Source organism: Papilio xuthus, unplaced genomic scaffold (assembly GCF_000836235.2).
Source record: "Papilio xuthus unplaced genomic scaffold, Pxut_1.1 DF827756.1, whole genome shotgun sequence".
In the NCBI taxonomy this organism is placed as follows: Eukaryota; Metazoa; Arthropoda; class Insecta; order Lepidoptera; family Papilionidae; genus Papilio; species Papilio xuthus.
In genome coordinates, this window is record NW_013530893.1 from 1,002,708 (window position 1) to 1,026,370 (window position 23,663).

At 33.7% G+C, this 23,663-nt stretch overlaps 2 protein-coding genes across 3 annotated transcripts in view; one reads left to right on the forward strand and one right to left on the reverse strand.

Annotated features, from left to right (window-relative positions):
- Positions 1-6,667: 6,667 nt before the first annotated feature.
- Pep (Protein on ecdysone puffs) lies at positions 6,668-14,909 on the reverse strand. Of its 2 annotated transcripts, XM_013310248.1 has the most exons (11): positions 14,754-14,909; positions 14,173-14,478; positions 13,052-13,215; positions 12,346-12,595; positions 11,532-11,799; positions 10,864-11,012; positions 10,140-10,336; positions 9,242-9,404; positions 8,391-8,553; positions 7,940-8,074; positions 6,668-7,434 (listed from the first exon to the last, which is right to left on the reverse strand). In XM_013310248.1, the coding sequence occupies exons 2-11, from the start codon at positions 14,470-14,472 to the stop codon at positions 7,304-7,306; spliced, it is 1,920 nt and encodes a 639-aa protein (XP_013165702.1). In that variant the 5' UTR covers positions 14,473-14,478; positions 14,754-14,909; the 3' UTR covers positions 6,668-7,303. The 2 variants fall into 2 exon arrangements, with proteins under 2 accessions (XP_013165702.1, XP_013165703.1); XM_013310249.1 differs by lacking the exons at positions 13,052-13,215; positions 14,754-14,909 and having other exon boundaries at positions 14,173-14,290.
- Positions 14,910-15,215: 306 nt separating this feature from the next.
- The window catches only part of LOC106116387 (erythroid differentiation-related factor 1), a 12,022-nt gene continuing 3,574 nt past the window's right edge, over positions 15,216-23,663 (forward strand). The window contains exons 1-14 of the mRNA XM_013310209.1: positions 15,216-15,429; positions 15,663-15,847; positions 15,977-16,085; positions 16,505-16,642; positions 16,793-16,934; positions 17,292-17,990; positions 18,328-18,491; positions 18,919-19,026; positions 19,470-19,598; positions 20,333-20,984; positions 21,322-21,480; positions 22,218-22,437; positions 22,952-23,132; positions 23,530-23,663. Coding sequence (XP_013165663.1) covers positions 15,385-15,429; positions 15,663-15,847; positions 15,977-16,085; positions 16,505-16,642; positions 16,793-16,934; positions 17,292-17,990; positions 18,328-18,491; positions 18,919-19,026; positions 19,470-19,598; positions 20,333-20,984; positions 21,322-21,480; positions 22,218-22,437; positions 22,952-23,132; positions 23,530-23,663 — 3,065 coding nt within the window. The 5' untranslated portion in view covers positions 15,216-15,384. The remainder of the gene's footprint in view (positions 15,430-15,662; positions 15,848-15,976; positions 16,086-16,504; positions 16,643-16,792; positions 16,935-17,291; positions 17,991-18,327; positions 18,492-18,918; positions 19,027-19,469; positions 19,599-20,332; positions 20,985-21,321; positions 21,481-22,217; positions 22,438-22,951; positions 23,133-23,529) is intronic.

Consider the following 23,663-nt stretch of genomic DNA (forward strand, 5'->3'; position numbering starts at 1 on the left):
ATGGGATATTCTTCCATTGAAACAAATCCATACAATCAATCGGACCAATCGTTGATCGTTAAGCCGATCGGTCCAAAGGGAAACGTAATTAAAAGTAATCTCATAATCTATATATTCATATTATATACATTATTAATAGTATTCGTAGACGGTTTAAATGAAAATATGTGTGTGATGTTTTAAATATGCGTAATATTCAAATGTTGTTTGTTGATTGTAGTCATTATAATAAGAAAACTGCCATCAAATACTTCGAGCTTGGCAAATTATCCATCGCTTTGTCATTTTTTTAATTCGCATCACTTGAAAATGTATTTAGCGTTTACTTACTTAAAGATAATTGACGCCAAACATCTTTCCTAATCATGCGAATTAAGTACAATTTTTTAATTCTAAACAAAATGTTTATTTTTTATAATTCTAGTACTATTTGTCGTGATATCATAATATAAAGGGAACATTCCATTATTATTAATTTAAGGATATATTTGACATATATTCCTATTTTAATTATAATTTTGCCACAGAACAAATTTTAGTTTAGTTAAAGTGATAAGAAGAGGTTAGCCTCAAGACCCGAACAATCTAGAAACATTCCAAGTAAAAATACTGGTTTAAAAATAAAATGACGTTAGATATGCGTTAGTCATATGTTCCTAATTTTGATTTCACTATAATATTTGTAATTTGCAGTTTTGCGTGAATTAATTAAATCATGGCATAAATTATGCTTAGATTTCGTTTATAGCATTTATTTTTTTATGCCTTTTCGACGTGTCAATATTAAAAAGACAATACATAGAACTATATAGAAGAGCCGTAGCTTTTGTATGTTATATGTAGAAACTATAATAAGCTTTGTATGTGATTTATAATATGACTGAATTTCGTTAAAAAATCCTCTCTCTCTCTCTCTCTCTCTCTGTCAAATATTTTGTTTTTTTTAATGGTTAAAATTTTTCCCCAAATTTGGTTATGTTATTGTATATGGCAATTCCAAACAAGGTGATCATAGATTAGAAATATCATAGAGGAATAAAAACAATAAATCAAAAAGGACCCAATTAATTAGGTTTTTCAAACATATCATCCCGGAGTTTGTAAATTATTCGTAAAAAAAAACAAAATATAAACAATTTTGTGATTCACCTTCTGTGTTTAATTTAACGAAGTTACGATTGTAAAATGCATGTTTTCATATTTATTTTAAGTTAGACGTAAGATTTTTTTCTGTTATTATAAATAAACATGAAAAACTGAATTCACATAGTGTTAATTTATATAATGGCTGTGTTTTATTTAGTAATTTTTTTGTATAAATCCAAAGAATCTGCTCCAATTTATCGAAATTTTAATTTGTAAATGTTAACCTAAAATATTGATACAACTTGAAGTAATATTCCAAAATAACACTCATTTTATTGCTCATTTTTAACAGTACAACTATTTAATATTTTGCTTAGATTTGCGTTAATATTACGCATTTAAATGAGTAGAATTAAATGTGTCGTTGTTTCTGTTATTCGTTCGGCGATGTCTGGCAGATACAAAGTGACAATAATAAATTATTCAAGCAAAATGTGTTTTATTTGTCGTCTTCCTTTTTACGAAATATTTGGGGGGTCGAAAAATTAGGCATATACAAGGATACACATATAAGGGTAAGTTAATCAAAATGAGTTTCAACTAAAACCTGACAACTTTGTAAATAATGAAATTTTACCTGTTAATAAAATTTGTATCATGTTTCCTAAGACGTCCGAAGTCCATTTAAGAGAGAGTACATCGCTCCATTCCTTCCGATGCGCCCCATATGACTGCTCTGCCAGCGCCACGGCTGACACCAGCGCCTCTAGCGGACTAATCTGCAACTATAAATGCGGCACGCCAGTCCTAGGTTTTCAAATACAATAAATTTTCTTCTTGAAAAAGTACTTCACATGAAATTAGAAGATTCTATGAGAAAATTTCGACGGTTTTGAGTATAACAGTGTTCAAAATCAATAGATCATTAGCCGGCAGTTGAATCCTCAAGCTGGCCCATTCTCTTAGGGCACTCAACTGGGCGACTTTCAACACTCTCCGGGGAAAGTTGTGCACAATTTCTTATCGTCACGATTTCATGTCGAACAAATGCAGTCACAAAAATTCAAATAACCTATGCCTACGAGAAATGTCGTCATAGTAAAAAGAGCTTTCCTTATAGGCCGTCAACGCATCTGCAGTTCCTCTGGTGTTGCAGATGTCAATGAGTGTCGTTGATCACCTCAGTGTTGCAATGTCGAAGTACTGTCCCGTAGCACGCGCAGCTCAAAGACAGTTTTTCACGCGGACGAAGTCGCGGGCAGGGCTAAGTGTTTCATAAAAAATGTTATCTGTAATACTTTTACTCTTTGTTGAATTTTTTTTGACATCTTATTTATGACTTAAAGGTCTATGTTACCAGGTCATAAAATTAAAAAAAGACATCTTGCAGATGACAGTATAATGACATTGACAATCTATTTCGAAAACACGGTCGCGTGAGTGTTTTAAAATGGTTAAGTTTGGTAGAAATAAGTTAAAAGCTTTGAATAAGCAGAAAAGAAATGTAAATCTCAACAATGCTTCAAATAAGGTTATTAAAAAGTTGAAAGCGGAGAAAAAAGTGTCGTTTCATAAAGAAATATTATTGAGAGAAACCGCTAAAAGTGATGTTTTAGTGAAGAAAATTAAAAACACTGATCAAATTTTGAATGATTCATCTAAAAAGACGGATAAGAAAGTCAAGATAGAGGAGAAAACCGAGAAACCTAAACTAAAAGCTGTGGAAAAGCATAAGAAACGACAGAAAACACAATTACAGGATACGAAATTATTATTGAAGTTGATGAAAAACAAGTGATACGTTTGTTTCTGACACCAAAATCCCTGTATATAACATAATTTTATCTGGTTAAGGGTTGTTGATGTGTGTTTCCACTACTCATTTGTTTTATTTCATAAAAAAATAAATTCTAGCTTGATAGCTCTGAGAAAAAGTCTTGACAGACAGACGAATGAACAACAAAGTGATTCCATTAACATTAACCCCGAAAAGAATGTTTTGTTAAAGATATTGAAAGGGATGATATGATTTAAACACGGATTTTGATCTCGGAAACCAACAATAAATATTTCAAATATTGTGTACCCACAACCAGCATTCTGTTAATCTGTAATAAAGTCAAACTGTAAATCATTAAATTATTTAAAAAAAAAGGTTGTTTCATTACTTTAGAATATTCAAAGTTCTATGACTTTCGTGTATTATAGGATACTTAGTAATTTTCTACAATAAAACACTTATAGATATTTTAAAAAGTTTTAATATGTTCTAGATTACTAGACAAATTATTACTAATATCTAATGATGCCTAATTACAATTGCTAACAGTAAACTTATAAAAAAAAGTAATTATTTTCTACTGAAACTTCTTAACATAGACAAATAACTTCACACTTTCAGAGATTAGATGATTAATTTCACAAGTGCGTTGATTTACATGTGTCTGAGCAGTGAAAACTCAGGACACCTAAAATATATTTTGAAATATAAATACAAAAACATTAAATAACAGTTGCATAAAAATAACATGGTTTTTATATAAATGTATTGGCAGTTTAATAAAGATGTGAAAGCAAAAATTGCATGTCTCAAAAGCATATATCAAGACAACTGCAGTGCACTAGTTCTAGATTCTAGGAGTTGCTAATACAATTACTAGATAACTGTTGAGTAAAAACAAATATTTTACACCATATTTAAGCACATAACTACTTTAATCCATTGAAATTAAATATACAAAGAATAGTCTTTGAATATTCCTAAAAAAATTAAATGGAATTAATTTATAGAGTAAATTATAAAATTAAAATTCAATATATATAAAATTGTGTCACAATGTTAGTTACTATACTACTCTGAAATGACTCTACAGATTTTTATGAAATTTTAAATGCATATTCAGTAGGCCTGATTTTTTTTTATATCATAAGGTGGCAAACCTGAAATAGCGAAGTGACCATTGCCCATAGACATACGCAATTGCATATGCGTTGCCTACCTTTAATCAACTTAGGAGAGGAAGCACAGAAAGAAATTATTTTCCCTTTCCATGCATCGTCACATCCGGAAAGTCCAATTCCCTGAAGATCGGCTCTTTTAATCCTGCGCAAACGAAGTGGCGGGCGACAGCTAGTACAATATAGATATGAACAATGTCATATCTGGTTTATTAGTCGTAAACCAAAAATGTAAAAACAAGATAAATATAATTTTGCTGTCCTCAAAACAATATAATAGTTATTACTAATACCAGTCCCATTAATGTAGATTTAAGCTGTTGATTAAACTCTATTACTTACCGTAGGTTTCTGAGACCAAAATCCCCATTTAACATATCTTGATTTTGTTAAAGATAGTGACGGGGATGATATATTTATACAGAGATTTTGGTCTCGGAAACTGGTTAATATAAGCTTTCTAATTCTAATTAAAAAATAAACTGTAGTTATTTATAGACGATATTTTTAGTATGGTTTTTTTCTACACTAGAAAATTCTAGTGAATATTAAAATCTACAAAACCACTTATATTGTAAATAACCTACAAAAGTATAATTTTAAACTACATATTAATGACCTAAAAATACTAAGTCTACACAAATCTCTAATAGAAGTACATTATTCAGATATTGTGTTGTCTAACCTTGGGTTTCCACTGACGAAACATTACAAAAACATATTGACTTCACTAATTAAGTTACATCTTACTAATATTATAAATGCGAATGTTCAGATGGATGTTTGTTCAAAGGTATCTCCAGCACTGCTGCATGGATCTCGCTGAAATTTGGCGTAGATGTAGAACATAGTCCGGAAGAACACATAGGCTACTGTTTTTTTAATTCCGCGCGGACGGAGTCGCGGGCGGCTGCTAGTAGAGATATAACTATAGAACATATTCTTATTTGTTCTAACAATTTTAATATTGTATTGAATAGCAACTGAGTTATGGTTTCTTTTAAGTAAAATGATATTTTAATAACGAATTTCATTTTCATCGAAATACATGACCTGTTTTTACATTAATGTTGCAATCCGTTCCGCTGGTACATCTAACATTCTGTTCTGAGAGCTTAGCGTGAATATTTTTGACAAAGTATTTCTAACTTAACTTATAAATTTGTATTCGATTCCTACAGCGCACCCTCTCGGATATAATATACACTAAAATTATCATAAATTTTTACATACTATTCCGATGAAGTTACTAAAACGTATAACCTACACAAATATCTATAAAAAAACTATCACTACAATTAGGTCTGTCTGAAAATATGTAAAACCTACAAGGACCTAGAAAATTTAATAAATGGCGTGTTTTTGACATGCTACATGATTGTGAAACTTTTTTAACAATGACAGGACGTTAGGGGCGTTAGTGAGTTATAATTAGTTTAACCTATGCCCTGGGACAGATCCTTGTATATCGCAAATATTCTTGAGATTTTATGCGTAGTGTACGATGTTCCGAGCCTATAAGATATATGAAGATTACTATACATAAGTTATGACTACAAAAAAATCAATACAATTATCCATTACACGAGTTTCTTTATATATAATTACTTATATTATTAAAGTTATATTGTAGAATAATCTTCCATTAAACATTCATCATGACTTCCACAACTTTCATCCAAGGATGTACAATATTTTCATCATCCTCAAGAAGGCTCACCTTTACATAGACTTGATACGATTAAATACATTTTGGAACACATATAAATACAGTAGAATCTCGATATCTCGAATATAAAAACTTACAAGAAATTCAAGATATGAAGAATTTAATGTAAAATTCTTAGTAAGACTTTATTATACTTTACTAAGTAGCGTCGGTGGCTCAGTGGTCAAGCACTTGACTTGCAATCTGCATGTCCTGGGTTCGAATCCCGCCATGTACCAATGTGTTTTTCTATTTTCGATTTACATATGTACATTTATCCGACGTTCTTACGGTGAAGGAAAACATCGTGATGCAACCTGCACATATCTGAGAAGACAAAGATATATGTGAAGTTAACCCGCACTTGGCCAGCGTGGTTGACTATGGCCTAATCACCCTCAACTTAGGGGTAGACTCCGAGCCCCTCGGTGGGGACGTATAGTGAGCTGATGATGATACTTTACTAATAATAAGTTTTCTAGTAGAAATATGTAAAATGCCTACGCATGGAAATAACAGTTTGTTCAAGTTACAAAGTTTAATAATTTCAAGATGATTATTTTAGGGTTCGGCGAAAGGTAATGGCATTTTTTGACTCAACAAGTTTCGTGTTATAGATTCCAATGTATCAGTAAAGGCAGATAAAAGCGAAACAACTCGAGAAAGAAGAGACTCGCTAAAACTAGAGAACGACTGAACTTATCTTGGTCTTGAAATGTTCGTGGTGGTCTAGGGAAGGTTTAAAAGATAAATATTCGAATAATTGCCTGGAAATCGCTAAAAACAGCTTTTTACTCCCATATAAACGTTCTCTAAATAAAATATAGTCAATTTGAACTTTGTAGTTTATGTTTTTTGTTAATTCCGCGCGGACATAGTCGGGGGCGACAGCTAGTATAAAACATATTAAACAAAAGAAATGTAAAAGTGAGTGACAGTGACTGTTGAATAATTTTATATGAAAAAATTATTCACCAATTTATTTTAGTCTTTGAGTGATGTTCAAGGAGTTTTATACTATAGCTGCCATTAAATCAAAGAAAAAAGACGAAATTTAACTTTTGAATTTAGTAATGTCAGATCAGTTTTTCTATGTCTTTTTGTTATTCATGTTATATTAACACATTTTTGTGCAAACAAGAGTTTTTTTTATTTAAAGCCCTGTACAAGCAACAAACTGATTAATGACCTTTTTATTATATTACAAGGTGGCAAACGAACAAGTGAACACCTGGATTCACTGAAATAGCGATTCCGCTGTCCATAGACATTCTCAAATACAAAGAAGGAAGAATAGCACAGAAAGAGATCAATTCTCCTCTGTCAAATCCATTTTTCCTTCCCATCCTTTCCTTATAAGTGTGAGAAGGGGAAGAAGACTAAAATTAAGTTACCGGACCACACTAATCAGACTGCAGTTGGAACATCCACTTGACGTGTTCTGTGTAGTCGTGGTATTTCACTGGATGAGCCAATACATTGGAGAGCCACCGCTTTTATAAGAAAAGTAAATATACAATACTTAAAAGATTTCAAAATAGTATAGACAGTCTATTGACGACGTTTGCTACGTCTCGGTGATAGCTTTGATGGAACATTTTCTTGAGAATTTTTCTTTTCTGTTGCATCTTCCTCAAGTAATTTGTCTTCCTCAGCTTCTGTCTTTGCATCTGAAGAGGTTTCTGAAAATATACAATGTTAAATTTTATTATATATTTTCTGGATAAATTATCTACAATAGTTTATATGTATTTTATAATTTACAATTTAAATATTTAGGTATAAAAATGACGAAATAACACACATGATTTTTTCTCTCTTTTCTTTTTTCTTATAAATAGTCTCTACAAAACTATTAAATTTCCAAAGCAAAATAGGTCAAATGACAATATTATTTTTCTAAAATAACATCAGATTTTTTGTTAATTCACTAATATTTCTTGTAACATTTAAAGTAAGCTCTGGAGTATAGTTTACAATAATCGAATGATGGTATATGAACTTTCGACCACTTGATCGGAAATCCGTACACTTAACCATTGAGCTATTGGCGTTTCCGAAATTGAAATTACAAAAACATGTTTTCAAACAAAAATTATCGAAATTAAAACATGTTTCTTCTTTGATTGTTTGCATTGTGTCCGTTACTTTTGAATTGATATGGAAATTATAATTTGTATTAATTACCAGTTGTATTGTTTTTCTCATGATGCAATATCTCATCAACAGACTGCTCCCAGTCCTCCAGGTCTTCATCAGCAGTGTTTATAGCCACGTCCTCTTCTATCTTCACCTCAACTGCCTTCTCGACGGAGACATCACCTGTCACATTATAATATTATTAGTCTCATCTTATACTAGCTGTCGCCCGCGACTCTGTCCACGTGGAACCTTATTGGTAAGTAGCCTATGTGTTCTTCCAGATTATGTTATACATCTGTGCCAAATTTCATCAATATCCGTTGTGCCATTCAGGGGGATACCTTCAAACAAACATCCATCCATCCATGTTTATTGTTACTATATAATAAAAAAAATTATAGCACACATCCTTTACGTTTTTGACAAGTGGGAATGGAATTTAATTCTTTAACTGTATGAATTTGTCTTTAGAAAATATAATTTTCTTTGACTGTACCTTTATTAGCTGCTTTTTCTCCATTGACATCCGCTTGGGCTCCTTCCCCTTCCTCGTGATAGTTGTCATGATCATCCTCTGTGTCCTCATCGCGCGAGGTCTTGCGCCGCTTCCAGTTTCCACATATTTCCACGTTCATCTGACGCTTGCTGCCTTCTTGAAGCTGAGGGAAAGCAATTTGAACAAATTAGAATAGAATTCCACTGACTTATACTTGGATATCGTATATCTTGGTTAAATAAAAGTTTTTATTATAGACAAACCATAAATTACATAAAAAATTATAAATCCCAAAATCTTTACTAATATTATAAAGCGGAAGAGTTTGTTTGTTTAAACGCGCTAATCTCAGGAACTACTGATCCGATTTGAAAAATTCTTTTTTTGTTGGATTGTGCATTTATAGAGGAAGGCTTTAGGATATAAAACATTACGCTGCGACCAATAGTTTTTTAAATTCTATTTAGAAAAAGCTTTTATTATGTTCTTGTTAATTGGAAGAACTACAAAAAAATAAACGTTAAAGTAATCGTCAAGAAGATTCAAACGAGACTAAACTTAATCAAGTTATGTTATTTCATTACGAAGTTCCTATTGCCATCTTCCATCTTCAAATCAACACCATGTCATCATAATATCGTGCGATTTACACATATATACAAAAGTTCCGCTCAATCAGCAACCAGGAAGTGGATTAGATTTAAATTAAAAGATTTGATGACAAACATCGGGACAGGTAAATAAAAGCTTGTGAAGCATCAAAAATGGGATGGGGATAAGTGGGAAATTTTACATTTCTCTGTTTTAAAAAATTATTTTTAGTATCAAAGCGAAGAATAAAGTATAATCACCTGAGAATTGGACCTTGTGATCAGTCGTATGAATAACTGATGATGTCTCCAAGTCTTGAGATGTACTTCAGCTGTCTCCTCGCTGTCCAGCAGCTTGCGGCACAGGCTGCACTGCACACAGCGGAACTCTGACAGGAAGGAGCGACCTACACCGCGCTCAGTGCTACGAAATACAAAGAAACATAAAAAAAAAACAAGAAAAAATTCAAAAACATATTATATATGTGAATGTTTAGATCTTTGACCAACCAGAACTGCTGCTTAGATTTGAATGAAATATTTATTTAAATTCGATATTATATAAAGACAATCCTATTTTATTGTGCACTAGCTGTCACCCGCGACTCCGTTCGCGAGGCATTAAAAACAAATTAAATAAGTAGCCTATGTGTTCTTCCAGACTACATTCTACATCTGTGCCAAATTTCATCAAAATTTGTTGAGCCATTCTTCAGATACCATCTAACAACATCTATCCATCCAAACGTTCGCATTTATTATATACAAAATATATCTATGGATGGATATCCATCCATCCATAGATATCCTTTCTGATCTTTCTTATCCATAGATTCCTTCTGGAGATACATTCAAACATTCATCCGAATGTTTGTTTGAATGTATCTCCAGAAGGAACGAAGAAAAAACTTTTTAGTAATCTGTGTCGCGTGTATAAAAATCGACATATTAATAATATTATAAATGCGAAATGTTTAGATGTTTAGATATATAGATGTTTGAAGGTATCTGCAGAACTACTGAATGGATCTTGCTGAAATTTGACATACATATATGACGGACATAGTCTGGAAGAATACAGAGGCTACTTAAGTTTTTTTTAAATTTCACATGAACAGAGTCGCGGACGACAGTTAGTATAAAAATGATAAAATCTCACCTGTACACGGGTATCATATCTTGTGTGACATTGGACAAATCATCTCCCTCTTTATAATCCAATATAGTAGTTTCTCCATCCAAACCGTTATCTTCTTTCTTAACTTGCACTTCCTCTGTGGTAGTTTCACTCTGCACCGGCTTGTCTGTAGCCTTCTCCGCATCCTCATCACCTACACTCTTCATCTCAACATCACCCTAAAATGCAATCCACATTAAAGTGTCTTACTAAAAAATATTAATACAAATGTTTGGATGGATGTTAGAAGGTATCTCTAGAACGGTTGTATGAATCTCGCTGAAATTTGACATACATGTAGAACATAGTCTGAAATACATAGGCACTAATTATGTATTTTTTTAAATTCCGCTCAAACAGAGTCGCAGGCGACAGCTAGTATATTATAAATTTAACAGTGGTAGACGCTAATAACATCTGTTGCATCAGTAGGTCTAGCACGGTTTAATATCATGACCACACAGAACTTTCACCTTAAGTCGAAGCAATTCCTTTTCCTTCCTACCTTTTTCTTATAATGAAAGGATGGGAAGGGGACGCATAGGAATGGAAACATTGCCTTTCTGTGCGTAACACATCTGCAATTGCCGATGGAATTGATTGCTTGTTTGATACATATCTTTCGAGGTGGTAATGTTTTTATGTATGAAGGTTTGTCTGTTTGTAACATTGTAGGGCTGCAATCAGTTGTATTTTTAAACCATACCTGATCATCAATCTTCTCTTCTTTAACAGTCTCGTTCTCTTTATGTGTGTCTGGTTTCTCAATTCGTTCGACACGCTCCGGACGACGCCAGCGCTCGCGATCCTCACGTAGATAAGATTGTTCCATGGACATTGTTGATATCACCATTACTACAAGAAAATGGTACATTACTAAGGCATTACAGTTTTCGGTCACTAAGGGCGACCCTCATGTAGTTTTTTTTGTCTTGTACTTGCTATGAACATACCCATGAAATATGTATCAATTTAATAGACATTATTATAATAAAGAATAACTGCTTCACTTATCTTGGTTTCTGAGACTGAAATCTCTGTATAAAACACATTCTTATCTTCAATACTCTCTTTTATACAAGAATTTTAGTGTCAGAAACATTACTTTGTTAGTAGTCTGAGTATTGTCATTAGTATGAGAAATCTACATGTAAAAGAAATTTACATAAAAATACATTAAGCAACCAAATATGTCCATCAAAAAATTAATAATATTCTAATTATAGCACAATTGATTGATTGAGGATACAACAGTAGGGGAACTGGACTGCTGTTCTAGAAAGAGATCTGTTTGGTGAACAAAAACTGGCGCGTTAACCCTAAATAAATGGCATAAGGACAGGGAGATGATGACAACTAGATTGGAAGTCTTACCTTCAGGTTTCGGCTTGGTCACCACTTCTTGTTTATCCTGCATATTCCTTAGATGTTCCGCTGTCAATCTATGTTCATCCAACTCGATACGTGTTGGCATTTCCTTATGACAATATGTGCATGTCGGATGTAAATATTTCTTAAGTTTACGATGACCAACTGTTGTCCTGTGTATAGCACCGTCTGCTGCATACATATCACACATCGCGCAATAGAAATCACGAGGCGGTTGCTGCCCTATTTTCCTTGTGCGTTTCATTTCACGAATCTGTAAATAATGAATATTATGTTTAATCTCTACTCTTTTTTTTTAACAAACAAACCATCTCAATTCGCAAAAAATTTTAATCTACAGAAGAAGGGATGCATAGAATAAGGACATTTCCCATACTTATGTTCCTTCCACCCCAAGTCGATTTCCCCATCCTACGCTTTTTTTATAAGGACAAAACTGTGACGAAACACTGACTTATTTCCACTTGTCTCGCGTCTTTTGTAGTTGTTGGGTTTGGTGCTGTAGGTTGTAGTATTATACAGATTGAGAGGCCCATTCATGCAAGATGTTGCGGGCTGTACTACTATTAAATACATACATTTCTCCTCCTAACATGAATTACAATATTGCTATTCCCCTTTTAGTTTATTGGAAATAACAAATATTCAGTCACTGTATGTATTAATGCATTAATTAAGAAGTAGTTTATACCAGACAAATAAGGCTCTTTTCATAGGAAAACAACACTACAAGAAAATCTACATTTTATGTGGAGCGGGCAAACTTTGAAATATACAATCCAATTATCTTAATTCTCACCTTGATCTCCTGTCTCATAGTGTCAGCAGTGAGGGCATAACTCTCCGCTGTCTTCTGCATCATGATGGCATGGGCTCTACCACTCAGGTGATTCTCAAAGGACCGTCCATCCCACATACTCTTGTTACAAATATGGCACTTGAGTAGTTGAGAGTTGATATCGTCATAGCGGGTCTTCAGAGCTTCTTTTCTCTGTTCGCTTGTTTCTGATTTTTCCCCTGTCTCTTCTTTCTCTCCTTGATCTTGATCACTACAGCATACTTATTTTGTTAGTCATGCAAAACTATGTATGTTGATTTAAAAAAACATATTTGCTTCAGACAATTGAAAAGAACTTTTCATGTTCTAAAATTAGATTGTGAGAGATTTGTTTGATAGTTAAATTGCTTGGAACAAGATATTTGTATTCTAGAGTTTACAAAATCCATTTATGGATCAAAATGGTGTTTGCTATATATTAAATTTCATAAAAATTATTTATTTCACAGTATGTGCTATATGGACGGTAAATTTCATCAGTGAAGATTTACATTATTAATTGAATTGTGTAGATTTTGGTTCATACCAACATCATATGATGTTGGTGGAAAATATTGCCAATTGGGCCAAAGTGTTAGGCCGGTGAACGTTTGAATGAGAGAACTAGTGTGAAAGTGGGCCAAGGCGGTTTCAGAGATGCGGTACAACCACCGGAAGGAATCCTTACCTCTCCTTAACAGGCTTAGCCTTTGAATCGGCATCCTTTTTCGGGGAGCTCTTGTTTTGATGCCTTTGCCCATCATTGGGCCTGAACGGCTTACGATTCGTGTTGATACGCTCACCAGCTCGATTATAATTTCCCGTACGCCGGAAATTACCCTGATTGCCCATCTAAAGGGAATTTTTATACATTAGTAAGGAAATTGTTAGGCTCTGTAGCCTTGCGAAGGTGCACTGTAATTTGAACATATAAAGAAATTATCACAGGACAATGGCAACAAGTTTAGAGCCATCGAACGTGTTTTGAACGCAAAAAATAAAGGGCTAGAATTCCTGGAAGAAATTTAATTATCGAAAAGAAATAAAAGTTTTCAGAAAATTTGTGGCGCGGTATAAATGATGGGTATTATATTCGGATTGGGTAATAATTATTGTTCACATTGAGGACTTAGCAATGCAGGGTACAAGTTTGTAATTATTTCTTTGGTAGGTAAAAATTCATAAAATTGCTAGAAAAGGCAAAAAAAGCATTACTAAGCTTTTTATAAAAGCTATGACATCTAAAACATACAACACATAACATTAAAAATAAAAAGCAAGTAAATCTTCATGTTTCACTTTTATATTTGTATTGATCATGGGTTAATTTTTCCAGCAAGATTTTTTTATCCATTTCTTCTTTTTAAACTTAAAAAAGAACCATACCTTTTAAAATTCTTGATGGCCATTAGTATAAGTTGATTATGGTAAAGAAATGTATTAATGAATAAACTTATCTTTGAGTTGCAGACCAGATATCTTATTATTTAACAGACTATAAATTATCTAATTCGGTACTTTCTTGATTTATTTTTAAATGATAAAATGATGAACAATTCCATTAAAAAATAAATATTGTCTAGTTATTTTCTATACATTAGTAAAAACATATCTAAATATGAGAATAATTTTCTGTGTAGACATGAAATTAAGTTAGAAATATGCATAAAACTAATTTATTGTAACTGTTCATATTTACACTAATTTATAATATGATGTCTAGACATAACTTTTCATCACTAAAAGTAAAAAAAACATTAAGTGATAGCTTAAAGTTTTTAAATTATGTATTTTACTATTAATACATACCCTATTGGGTCCAAAACCGCGGTCATACCGACCCATATTGGGACCGAAGTCTCGTCGTATAGGCATGTCTAGGAGCGAAGGCACTGGATTTTGACGAGGTTGCAGAAGGTTGATGATGTTACTGGCCAGAGCTAATGTCGCCTCAGTGGAACCGCCAGCTAAAGGTAGCAGGTTCGGGATTCCGCCGCCCGGCCCGGCGCCTTGCCACGGAGACACGCCACTACGCCCAAAGTTCTTCGGCCTATCATTTCGGCCGAAATCCATACGACGCCCGTTGTTCTGCGGTCTTCGGTTCGCCATTGCAGTCTTTGAGTAAAGTATATTATTATTGAACGGTATTTTTATTGTTATTGAAATGATTCATCATGGCGGACTATTGTATTTGGCGAAATATACATATAATTTAGGTTGAACTTAATAATGTTGTTTATAGTTTGGAAACTTGGTGTTAAACAGTAAACAGATTTAAAATAAATATTAAACTTAAATAAAAGTAGCGACTTGAAATGATCCGCTTATCTGTCGACGTACCATCGATTTTTTCTGAACGTATGATAAATTACGGTATGATTAATACTCACCGAATTAACAGAAGTGTTTAGCGACAAATCGGAGCGGATTTTAAAGTAAATTGAAGAAATTGTAATAAAGCTAAAATTACAAGAAAACGCAAAACGTAGAAGCAAAGCGCAATAGATTGACAATTATGCCAAAAAATAGCTCGTAAAATGGCGGCTTGACCATTTCGGCATAGAGTAAATACATTTTTTTATTTAATCAAATACGCTTATTTCGGTATTTTGAAGAATGTTTTCCAACAGAAACAGCAGCGTTGGGCACACGTTAATAGAAGTATATTAGAAAAAAAAACGATAAAATCTCTTATTTTTTACAATAAAAATTATCTTCAATTTAAGGGGTTGTCATTTTTAATTTAAATTTTATGACCTGGTAAAGGGATTGACAAAGCAAAGGTGGGCAAAGAGTGCACGTCAAGGGGATTTGAAATGTCAACCAATGTCAACTGTCAACATATTGTCATTTGTGTTTTCAGTTTAGCAATTTTCGCTATTTTGATTTGGAAAAGATAAAATACCACGATTACGACGAAAACAATTAATCAAGTATTCGATTAAACATCGTTGTTTGCGCTTGATATATCAAAATAGTGCAGAATTTACAGAAGTAATTACTGCGTATAAAAGCTTAATAATGGAAGACTGCGAAAACGAAAACGAACACATAAAAAGAAACAAGGTAAACGATTATTTACTAAGCGTGGTTATTTAAATCCATTTAATATTTAAATGTTTGTCTTAATTAACCGAGATTCCATCTTTATATTTGACTTAGTCTACAATTTAAACGTACTTGAGGAATAATGGAAACATATGTGCGCAATGGAAATGGAATATAGTTTAAGGAGTATGATGCCGCTACACTGTATGATTTGAAGATAAGTTTTAAAATAAAATAATCTTAAATTTCAGGACCGCAGCCCATCCCCTGGCATCAAATCCACTGCTGTAGTAAAGTATACAGCTTTCCAGAGTCCTGTAGGGTATGCCAGACTGCAATGCAATACTGACCTCAACATGCCTCCTTCTAATTGGGGGGCGGCTATTGACTCGTATGGTTTGAAACAGATATTGACTCGAGGAACTGGGTTTTCAAGGTAGTTTTTTAATAATTTTATTTTAAACATATAAATATTGTAGTGAAGTAGATGTGCTGGCCAGCTGTTCTAGTTTTTTTTTTTAAATAAAAAATGGACTTTTCACACAAGATGTTCTTGTAATTACAGCTTTAGAATGGCCCACATGTTTCCCGACTGTGTGGGAGAAGTGGATGTAATATCTGATGCAGAATGCATTAAGAAACTGCTAAAGTTGCCCTACCAGCCTAACGGAACAGTAAGCATTTCTACCATATCTTACTTATCATATTAATGCGAAATTTTAGATGTATGGATAGATGTTTGTTAGAGGGTGGCAGAACAGTTTAACAGACCTTGATGCAATTTGGCACATACTTTGAACAAAGTCTGGAAGAGCACATAAATTACTAGCTTTGCCTGCGACTCCATCAGAGCGGTAATTATTAGATTATGTGTTCTTCCAGACTATGTTCTACATCTGTTCCAAATTTCAATGAGAACATGCAGCCTGGAACCTTGGAACAAACATTCATTTAAATTTTCAAATTTATAATATTAATAAGAATGTATAAAAAGGCCTGTGTTTTTACCATATTAAGACATAGCAATTTTTTTCAAATATATTAAGTAAATTAACCAAAATGTATTATAAACTATTTAATTTTTTCCCATCAGGTCAGCATGATGGTGCATCGAGTGGAAAACACATTACTACTTGACGATTTTGATGTGTATGACTATTTGATGAAGTCGGAATGGTCTTGGCTGAAAGATTTCTTTTACGAGAACATAGTCAAGACTATGTCAGAACAGGTAACCTACAGATAATTTAATTATTGTCATGTAATTTTCATTTACATTTATGTTATGTTGATTTGTTAGTCATTTATGTTATGTTGAAAATTTAATTTTAATTTATGTTATGTTGAATCGTTATTTTAATTTTAATGTTATGTTGAACAGGAAAGGATGTCATTGACTCCCGGGCCGGGGGCCCGACAAGCGTTGCAGTTAACTCAACAGTTTCTTTCACATAGTGTGGTGGAGCGTCCTTCACCTTTAGAACCCCCTGTACATGCAGAAAACACACCAATGTGTCTTGCTGGTAAGTATTGTAATCTTCATATGTTGGTACGCAGCCAAAATACTTTTATTTTCATTGTTTAAATACTATGATAAAACTATTTATATCAATTATTTCATCATGACTATTTACTACTACATCTCAATGTTGACTTTTTTACTTCCCGGTCAAATCTTTTCCCCTATCTTTTTCTAAATAAAAAGGCAAAGGTTGTAGTGGCCAGTATGCCACCTTTTTTGCAGAATGCAAACTCCATGTCCACCAAAGAGATCGGATATACAATTCTTTTTATGAGTTAAATATAATCTTGAAATGATTTCCTTTTTTTTTACAAGGGTTTTAGGTACTTTGATAATAGAAGCTACATTTTATTTACAGGTCCATTTCTACCAGAGCCAGAAACAAAAGTAGAAGGTCCTCCGAATGAGCAACCTTATAATAGAAATGTACTTTGGACATTTGAAGACATACATATGTTAGTTGGCAGTGATTTGCCAATATTTGGTGATAAAGATCGTCCATGTGTCAGTCTCCGTTTAAGAGATGCAAGAGATCCTATCAATGTATTAACCGGGATTGATTATTGGTTGGATAATTTAATGTGTAATGTCCCGGAGGTGTTGATGTGTTATCACTTAGATGGTATTGTACAGAAATATGAACCAATGAAAACTGAAGATTTACCTAATATGGAAAATTCTAAATTCTCACCCAAAGTTATAAGGAATGTTGCTCAAAATATATTATCATTTTTAAAATCTAATGTCACTAAAGCCGGACATACATATTGGTTGTTTAAAGGGCCACATGATGATGTTGTGAAGTTATATGATTTGACATCTTTGTGTCCTGACAGTTTGGATAATCCGTTCACAACACCGGTTGCTATGTTATTATATAGAGTTGCTAGGAATATGAGATTGACTAACAGGTCTCGACATGTTAAACAATTGTTGGAACATGTTGTTAAGTTGTTGAAAGTTGAAAGATATCCGCAGATTGTAGCTTCTTCGCATTATATGTTGGCTGATTTGTATGTACCGGCAACTACTAATCCTGCGTCTCCTGATTTTAAAGGTATTCTTAATTACTATGCTAAATTAAACAAGTAGGCTATATGTTCTTCCAGACTATGTTCTACATCTATGGTTAATTTCAGCGAGGTCCATACAGCCGTTATGGAGATATCTTCTAACAAACATCTCTCTAAACATTCGCATTTATAATATTAGTAAGATTTAATTTAATGTATATTTTCAAGCCATACTTATTCCGAGTTTTAGTTACTTTAGTAGCTTAAGCTTACTGTAGATTTTTTAAGATAAATCTAAGCTATAATTGATTTAATTACTTAATTATTATATAATTCGGTTTCACTTTGACTTTAACTTTTAACCAATTTTTTTTCTTCCAGATGAGAGTTCAGATTCAGAGGATGAAGAAGATTTTAGTGAGTTTGCGAGAACGACTGGTGATAATGACCATACGAGTGAAAGAGATGGAGAAAGTGATACTAAAACGTGTAAGAGAGATGAAGACAGTGAAAAAGTCGAGATCACGAGTGAACATTCAGATAAGGTAAGTCAATAATGATATTAAATTGATTCATTTTAAATATATATGAGTCGCCATCTAATTCATCAATACATATTAATTTGTGTGTCTGTATGTAATATATATATACACGGACAGATACATATATATATACATATATATTTCGTACACATGTATTTTCGTTGTTGATAACGAAAAAACTAATTTTGGAAATTTTTGTCTGTCTTTATATCTGGCCGTAAGGCTACGTTCCTGGTAATCTTCGAAACGGTTATACCGATTTAGACGGGACTTTGCCGGGAAGGAAGCTGATGCACGCGGGAATATTATAATATAAGCTACTTTTTTTTTAAAGACATCGCTGACAAAGTCGCGTGCGACCACTAGTTATAAATAAAACCTAATTTTCGTGAGGTGGCAGCTGTGATACATGTTTAATTTGTAATTCAAGGAGGAAGAAGCTAATGAGGCTGGGGAAAAAGAAGAGGAAATCAAGAACAATGGTGGCCGTGAGTTGGCTTTACGACATATCGGAGACAGAGTCAAAGATACAGCACCTGTATGTATTTATTTATTATTTAAACACTATATGTTTTTTATTATTCTATCACATAAACTACGGGAATTAAAAAAAAATATTTCGATTACTTAACATATGAGTACAAAAAACATATGAATCGAAAAATTGAAAAATCAAATAATAATTTTTTCGGCTTAGAATTTTTTTTTCTTTTTTGTTCGTATTATTCTATATCATTTTGCCATTGTCAATAATCATTTTAAATAAACAAGTAAAAAAAAAATTATATTTTAAAAGCTGGCAAGTGCCCACTTGAAGTCGTCAAAAATAGTGAACAGACTTGCCATAGACCTAATTTTCATAGACCAAGAAGGTGACGCATATAGAAAGATAATTTAGCCCATTCTATGTGTTTCTTCTCTGCCAAATTCATCTCCCCTTCCCATCTCTTTCACATAAGAATAAGTGAATATTTTACTTAGGACGCCAAAGCGAAGTCATCAAATATAGGCGGTCTCGGTGTTCAAGTACCGGAGCGATGTGGTCGCGCTCTGAGACATGCTCTGCGCGGCTTGTGTGCACTTCATCATGTTACTATCGGCAGGAACAAGGTTTTCTTGATTTTTTTATTGTTTTGTCGCTTTTTATATACTTATAGTTGTTATTAGTTCCTAAGTTGAATGTTATGGGAGTGACATGTTCAAAAGAACGAAAGTCCCTAAAAAAAAAAGAAAAAAGGTTCCAAAAAGAACATATAAATGTTTACTATATAAACAAAATAGCGATCGACTGCGACATAAAAAAGAGTAATTAGTAGTCTATGTGTTCTTCCAGACTATGTTTTATATATATGCCAAATTACATCAAGATCTGTTCAGTCGTTCTGCTGATATCTTCAAACATTCAAACAAACATGTAAACATTTCGCATTTATAATATTAGTAAGATGTCTATTATCATACACGCTCTTTACTACACAGATTTCTAAACAGTTTTTTCTTCGTTCCTTTTAAAATATTTTTGGTTTCTGTAAAACCACTGTTATTTCTTATTCAACTTATGATCTCTTAACTTCAATTTACTCCATTGCTCGCCCCCTTCTTCCTAGGACTCTAGTGGGATTAGATAAAATGCATTCGCTTTAAAGTGACGCACAAAAATCACGTGACTTATCGAAAGTTATTCTCAGTTCCATACATTTTTGAAGCTCGCTATGGAATTGCATCGTAGCGAATGCACTTTTTCTAAAGCCCCAGAGCATCATCTAGACAATTATATAATTTTGCAAGAATTATGTGACACAATTGTATATCGTACAGCTTCATATAAAGCCATTGTCTTTTAGGATGAAGAACGCGAACGTTTGAAACAACAGATTATAACAGAAGAGCAACATCCTAAAATGGCGAATCCTTACGAACCAATTAAAATGAATTACGAACCTTTAAATAAAAAGAAACAAGATCCAAAAGAACACGTGTCTAGAAGTAGACGAAGGAAAAGAGAAAGAAAGAACACAGATAAATCAGGAAATTATTTAATCGAAGCCAATTCGAATGTAGACAAGAACGCCATTTTGATACGTAAAGAGAACAAAATGGCGTCCTGGCATGAACCGAATCGTGATGATAATTTCGCTTGGAAGTTACATTTGAAAACGTTGTTGTATGAAAAAATTTGTCTCGCGTACGCGACTTTAGCGGAATACAGTTACTCGCATGAGCAATATGGATTCTCTTTAAAATATATTGACATGGCGAGTAAATGTCAAACATTATTGAGTAATATGATAATAAAAAGTCGAGTTGTGGACGCAAGCTGTTTGATAGGTCGCGTTGGAGATAATTTCTTTCAGCTCAGCAAACATTGGAATAGATTGGAACAGTTTAGGAAACAATTTGAAACGGATCATGAAATTGACAGCAGTATTAAAATGGAGATTGAAAAGGATATGTGTGAAGAAATCGAAGGTGACGCTAAGGATGAGTTCGATCTAGGTAAGTTGATACTAACCAAAATCCATCCATACATCCATCCATGAATGCCGTAGGAATAGTGAATAGGTCATATTAAATTACGTTATTACAATACTCAACAGGAAGACACATTGGTGTGCTTAAATGCAAGGCTTGTTGCGCCCCCGGACCTGGAGTCAATGACATTCTTTCCTGTTCAACATAACATTAAAATTAAAATAACAATTCAACATAACATAAACGAAAATTACATTTTCAACATAACATAAATGTAAATTACACTTCAACTAAACATAAATGAAAATTACACTTCAACATAAAAACAAATGGATTTCAACATATTTATCATCTTCAACAGACATATCGCTACCATCAAGCGATACAGATGCGATGTTGGTGTCGTGTGAGTACTACAGGCGCGCGGGACAGTTCTCGGCCGCGAAGAGATCGGAGCTGCTGCGTCGTCTCGCCTCAGTCTGCAACGAGCTGGCCGTGCGCTTTATGAATGATGCACAACGTAAGTATACATCCCGCAGTCAAGTCTCACCGAGAGCCAAATAGCGAAAATCATATCGTATTGCTGATAGTCGATGAACACCTCGGTGTTCCAGCTGCTCGTTTTCCTCCTTCTCTAATAGAAAAAATCAAATAGGCACAAAATATAATTGCTTATAACCTGTCTATTTATGAAGGTCTGTGGTCCAACCACTTCAAGCTTTCGTATGTTACGTTTCCAATGTCTTGTAGGTTTAAGGTCATTGCGCAGCGCAGTGCTTTCTCTTGTATCTCTTTAAGCCACGCTATATTTAATTTGCGCTGCATCTCGTGCGATATTCCGAGCTTACAAGATGTTTAGAGCGTCGGTGGCTCAGGGGTCAAGCACTTGACTTGCAATCTGCAGGTCCTGGGTTCGAATCCCGCCATGTACCAATGTGTTTTTCGATTAGAACATATGTACATTTATCCGACGTTCTTACGGTGAAGGAAAACGTCGTGATGCTGCACATATCTGAGAAGAAATTCAATGATATGTGTGCAGTCAACCCGCACTTGGCCAGCGTGGTTGACTATGGTCTAATCACCCTTAACTTAGGGTAGGCTCCGAGCCCCTCGTTGGGGACGTATAGTGAGCTGATGGTATATACAAGATATTTGATTATTTTAATAATTGATGATAGTTTAGGATACTGATGTTTAGAAAAAAAAAGATCGATTTAGTGACCTTGAAATGTGTTCTTATTGTTTTATTTTTAGAAATCTATATGAAATACGTAGAAGAACCTGATCAAAAGGATCCTAAAGCCAAGTTACTATTGAAACAGTTCACGAATCTATCAAAAAGATCGTCGGAATGTCTGGACGAGGCGACTACGATATTCGAGCAAGTTAACGATATACCTAATTTGGCTTTACTGTATTGTAACAAGGGAAGATATATGAGATTTAAGGCTCATTGTGATCAAGGTGGATTCGGGTGAGTGGTATCTACGTATATTAATAAAACTTGCTGTGGACTGCGACTCTGTCCGCGAGGAATTACACAAAAACCTTAATTACTATGTTCTATATGTATGACAAATTTCATAAAGATCCGTTGAGCCGTTCTGGAATCTTCAAACAAATATCCATCCATCTAAACATACGCATTTATAATATTAGTAAGATTGGAGGGTCTGTAATAACAAGGAAGATTAGTTTTTAGTAAACATATTTATGTTGCTTAGGAAAAAATTATTTTTAAAATTATCGTATGTCTGTCTGTGTGTCCGCAAGGACACGTGTGTTTTGTGTTATCTCCTGAACCGGACATATTAAAGCCTACTTGTTTAATACTGTGCTGACGAAGTCGCATGCGACCACTAGTTATAATTAACCTAAATTAAAAAAATAAATCTGTTAAGAAATTCAGAGAAGTGAAGTGCAGTTGACTCACCTGTAACTTAGAGATAGAAAGAGATTGAGACCCTAGCTTTATATAATCTTTGCAGTGCTGAAAAGCGAAGTCTGTACAACCAGGCTGAGGAACTTTACCTATCAGCACTGAAGCTGCTAGGTCCTCGCGAGACCTGCGGCGCCACCTCAATCTGGGAGCTGGTCTGCTGGGAGCTCTCCTGCCATCTGTACACGCGCGCGGTGCTCATGCAGGACTGCCCCGGAGTGTACACTAATGTAACTGCTATGAATTTCATTTTTTCATTCATTAATCATTCATTCATTCGCTCATTGAGTTATTTGCATAATCTTATATTAATTCATTCAATAATTTATGTTCTTTTACTCACTCACTCCTTCAATCATTCATTCACTCGCTTGATATCTCGTACACTCATCACTCGATCATTAAAATACTCGAATACACCAACACTCAAAAACTCGAAATCTCGATCACTCTTACACTCAAAAACTTGAACATGAACACTCAAAAACTCGATCACTCATTTATACATTTATTGATATATGTTAATTTTTACCATAATAAATTATTTTGCGTTATTATTTGTGTTTCTCCATATTTTAAAGACTCAGACTCGAACTTGAAACATCCATCAAGATATTTTTTTTGTAGGAAGTAACCGAAGTAGCAGAGGCATTCAAGCACGCGCTCAAGTACTGTCCACTGAGTCCGGGACCGCGACAGTACTTGTACCAGTTCAGAGCTGCCATGATATACCACAGGCTCGGCTCTCTCTATCACTCACA